Source organism: Gekko japonicus, unplaced genomic scaffold (assembly GCF_001447785.1).
Source record: "Gekko japonicus isolate JY-2015 unplaced genomic scaffold, Gekko_japonicus_V1.1 scaffold1492, whole genome shotgun sequence".
Classification (NCBI taxonomy): Eukaryota; Metazoa; Chordata; class Lepidosauria; order Squamata; family Gekkonidae; genus Gekko; species Gekko japonicus.
In genome coordinates, this window is record NW_015173716.1 from 203389 (window position 1) to 208036 (window position 4648).

General features: G+C 48.5%; 1 protein-coding gene across 1 annotated transcript in view; it reads left to right on the forward strand.

Moving 5' to 3' along the window:
* Nucleotides 1–3102, forward strand: part of NEMP1 (nuclear envelope integral membrane protein 1) — a 21797-nt gene extending 18695 nt beyond the window's left edge. The window contains exons 8-9 of the mRNA XM_015423334.1: nt 76–249; nt 2631–3102. Coding sequence (XP_015278820.1) covers nt 76–249; nt 2631–2832 — 376 coding nt within the window. The 3' untranslated portion in view covers nt 2833–3102. The remainder of the gene's footprint in view (nt 1–75; nt 250–2630) is intronic.
* Nucleotides 3103–4648: the final 1546 nt, after the last annotated feature.

The window sequence follows — 4648 nt, forward strand, 5'->3', positions numbered from 1 at the left end:
CCAGGAGCTTCTGCAAGAAGCCAGGCTCAGGTGCGAAGAGGGAGAACTTCCACTAACCCCTTGCTGTCCTAGCAGGAAGGTGTGCGCTGCCACAGTAAAGCCCAGCCCGCCACGTCTGCTAACAGAGGAGGAATACCGCCTGCAGGGGGAGGTGGAGACGCAGAGAGCCCTGGCGGAGTTGCGGGAGTACTGCAACAGCCCAGAATGCCCTGCCTGGAGAGCAGTCTCCCGCATCCAGTCTCCAAAGAGGTACTGCCAAGGGGTGGGAGGGGAGAACTCTCGTGCTGTGGAAAGTCTTTGGGATCGTATGAGTGTAAAGTCTAGGGCAGGGGTGTCAAACATAAGGCCCGGGGGGCCCGAACCGGCCCGTCCAAGGCTCTTGCCCAGTCCTCAAGCAACTGGTATGTACGGGAATATAAGGTGCTCCCCTTTTTATGGTATCCCTTGGGGAAAACCCTAGCCTTGCAAATGATTAAATGCGTTTACTGGTGCTTTTGTGGGCTCCCCAATAAATCCATTGCTTTCACTGCTAGGAATCAATTGCTTTTGTTTGTATTTTGTGTAAAAAATAATATTGTTACTTGGGTTTGCCTGTGTCCTTTATAAAGTCTGTATCTCCAGTACCTGGCGTTACATTTTATGACACCGATGGCCCGGCCTGTCAAAGTGACATTTCAGATCTGGCCCTTGTCACAAATGAGTTCGACACCGTCTGGTCTAGGGAATCTCCAGAAGGATGCCCAAGTTACAAACCCAGCTGTGGGAGTGAGTTAGAGTCTAGGGTAGTTAAAGAACAAGGAATAGGACTGGGTCCTAAAGGATTCCCCCCCCCCTTTCTGTGCTGCTTTCGTGCCATGAAAATTTATCAAGTATATTTGCCTTGTTACAAACTTGGCTGCTCCCATACACTCTAGACAAGAGGTGTCGAACTCATTTGTTACAAGGGCCAGATCTGACATAAATGTTATTTTGTCAGGCCGGGCAATGTGTGCCATAAAACGTAATGCCAGGTACTGGAGATAGAAGCTGTATAAAGGACAGCAGCTGGTAAGTTCCGAGTTGGTGTATCCTCGCTGCAAGGGCCCATGGGTTGGGAGGGGGGTGCAGAGGAAAACCCATATAGGTAGACTGGAGACCCAGCAGTGCAGCACTGGGTCGACACTCCCACACTGCTTGACTACTGCAGATGAGAGCCAGTTTGGTGTAGTGGTTAAGTGTGCGGACTCTAATCTGGGAGAACCGGGTTTGATTCCCCACTCCTCCACTTGCACCTGCTGATGTGACCTTGGGTCAGTCACAAGCTCTGGCACAGCTGTCCTTGAAAAAGAGCAGTTTGTGTCAGAGCTCTCTCAGCCCCACCCACCTCACAGGGTGTCTGTTGTGGGGAGGGGAAGGGAAAGGAGTTTGTAAGCCGCTCTGAGACACCTTTGGGTTGTGAAGGGCGGGGTATAAATCCAATCTCTTCTTCTTCTTCTTCCACCATGCTGAAGCCACAATTGGAGTGGCTCCGCCCACTTTCCCCTGAGCAGTCTCCTGTTCCCTCCCTTGCCCCAGTTGCTTGCGGGCCGCATAAGAGCCCTGAACGGGCCAGTTCCGGCCCCCGGGCCTTATGTTTGACACCCCTGCCCTAGACACTTGGGTCTTACAATTAATAGGACAATGGTGCTCAGCTCACCAGTTGCTCCTGGTGTTTAAATGGTGCATGGGTATTGGCTGACTGCTGTAATGTTCCTACTGGGGAAAGGAAAAAAACAAATCTGGACACTCACGACCCAATCAGTTAAACAGGTATAAAGCCGTGATAGTCTGACCCACAATCAAACAGTCATAAGACTTATAAAGAATGCTGTTTATGTATTGCAATCTAAAGCACTACAACATGATACACAACTCAACAGAAAATCCTTGAACCAAGGTACATAATCAACGTCGTCTCCAGATTACATAACAGCGTTTCAAAAAATTGATGTTCTACTAGGTTGATTAGTTGTAATTTGAAATATCTTGTATGTGTTCATAACAAAGGTAATATTACTATGTTACAGATTCTTAAGACTTGTTGTCTAACATTTATGAAACTGAGAGCTTTGGCACCACTATGTAAGTAAGCACTAAGATTATTGTATTGTCTCTTGTCTCTTGTTATTGGTGTAGCACATATTCTAAAAATTGTATTTTTGTACACTACAGAATATCTCCTGAAGAAGATCCATTTTTTGAAACGTTATGTAATCCGGAGACGACGTTGATTATGTACCTTGGTTCAAGGATTTTCTGTTGAGTTGTGTATCATGTTGTAGTGCTTTAGATTGCAATACATAAACAGCATTCTTTATAAGTCTTATGACTGTTTGATTGTGGGTCAGACTATCACGACTGTTGGCTTTATACTTGCCCTACTGGGGAAGGGGCCATGGCTTAGTGGAAGAGCACCTGCTTGGCATGCAGAATCCCCAGCACCTCCAGTTAAAGGATCTGGCAGTAGTTGATCGGGAAGGCCTCTTCCTGCGACCCTGGAGAGCCATCGCCAGTCTGAGCAGACAGTAGTGGCTTTGGTGAACCAAGGGTCTGATTCAGCATAAGGCAGCTCCGTGTGTGTTCATGTGTGCTCTCTCTCTGTTTTCCTCCAGGTTCGCTGACTTTGTGGAAGGTTCCTCACATCTGACCCCTAACGAGGTCTCTGTCCACGAGCAGGAATACGGGCTGGGAGGCTCTTTCCTGGAAGACCAGCTTTTTGATGAGGAAGAGACGGACGATGACAGCTTTGATGAGGACAATGGCATGGACACCTCTCTGCCCCAGAACCACTTAGCATTCATGGAGACGGATTGACTGGCGATGCCCCCGGCTGATGCGGGCTGAGAGTTGCAGCTCTGCCGCCCCTCTGCCACAACAAGCACCCCTATGCCAAGACTCCTGTGTGTGGATGTTGTACAATGAGGCATACACCTTTGGCAGATGCTGCGACCTGGGAAGGGGGGTACCTGCAGGCCATTAAAGCACTGCTGTTCATTCCAGACAAGGAGCCAAAGATGGGCTGTACAACACTTGGCATCTGCCCAAGCGTCCCGAACCAAAGTGCCCTCCGGACTGCAAATCAGCCAGGACCCAGGGCTGTCACTCGGGAATGAGTCTGAGAAACAAGTGCGGGTGTGTGTGTGTGTGTGTGTGAGAGAGACTCCTAATGAGGACATTTGCTAACATTGAGATGGGTGCTGCTGAGGAAGGAAGGGCTCAAAAGAAAGTCCAATTTCCATGTGAGGCACAGATTTGACCAAATGTGTTCTCTGCTTGCTTCTTGGAGAGACACTGACGTGCTCCTTTGAGACCACCTGCTTTGGGCCAGGCTCACCAGGGTGGCCGTGGAGAGCTGGGCAGGAAGGTCACTTGCCCCAGGGAGCTCCTGGCATTTGTCGGGCAACTCTTGCTTTGGGGTTTACCCTCCGCTTTGCACTGCTGTATTTTCTGGCCTTGCCATTCCCACATCTGTCAGCAGCTGCCCCGTGCTCCATATCTTTGGAACTGACAGGATTTTTATTTTCTCCCAAATAAGATGCAGGCAGACAGGTCGCCGTGGCCTCCACCTGCTTGTTGCGTATGCACGCTTTTGTTTTTAATGCTTGATTTGAAAGACTTGAATTGGGGAGGTGGAGACCAGTGTTGCTCACAGAGAGACCATTGGTGACGATGGGCATTTTTCTGGGGCGCTCTCTTCAATGTCTCTTAGATCCTGTAAGCAGCAATCGCTTAGATAAGTTGTCTCCGATTCGTGCACCATAAGAAGAGGACCGCACTTCCTTCACTGCCTCCTGTGGAAATCCTGCTGCTGCTGCTTCACTTTCTTAGCATCCGTCTTGGATGCTGCTAGCCCTGAGTTCTACAGCAAGCCTGCCAGAGTGCGGAGTCTCCCTTTGTTGTCCTGCGCAGGTGTTGCCGTATTGTTCTAGGCAAGATTTTGGCTGAGGGTTGGCAGCAGTAAACTCCCCATAACCCATATGTGTCTCTTTTGTTCATGTATAGCTCTCTGATGGTGGTGCAGGGTTATTCCTCCCCAAAGGCTGGTCAACGGTAACTGCAATAGGACTTACCTTGTAGCACCTGATTCTGCCTCCTTTCTTAGCAGGTTGCCTGTTCTAGTACTCTTGACTGAGCCTGGAAGTATAGCAGCATTGTGGCTGCTTTTTTAAAAGAAAGGTCCATTTTATCAAATACATTACATGAAAGTATGTTCTTTCACCAGCAGAAGTAGTTTGGCACAAGCTGGCATTTTTGTCCAGGCCTGGCAAATTCTGCATTTTTTTGTATCGTGGATAATTCGTCAAATTGAACGAAAGAGGCAGAACCACTTCTGGATTATTTTACCTGTGGGTCCTAATTGCCATAGAGCTTGTACCTTTGCAAAGTAGCTCTACAAAGAAATATATAGTAAAGGCCTACATTTTTGGTGTAGCTGTTACTGGGAGGTTAGTGGGATTGGATCTTCAAAAAGTGGGTTGTATGGGGCTCTCTGAAGTTTTTTCAGGGGCACCCTCCTCAAAATAGAGTCGCTAACATGTGTGAGGAAACTTTGACGGGTTTATTGTGTGCCTTACTGTTTGCCTGTACAAGCAAATGCAATAAAAGGGGAACAGGTAGCCGTAATCTTCTC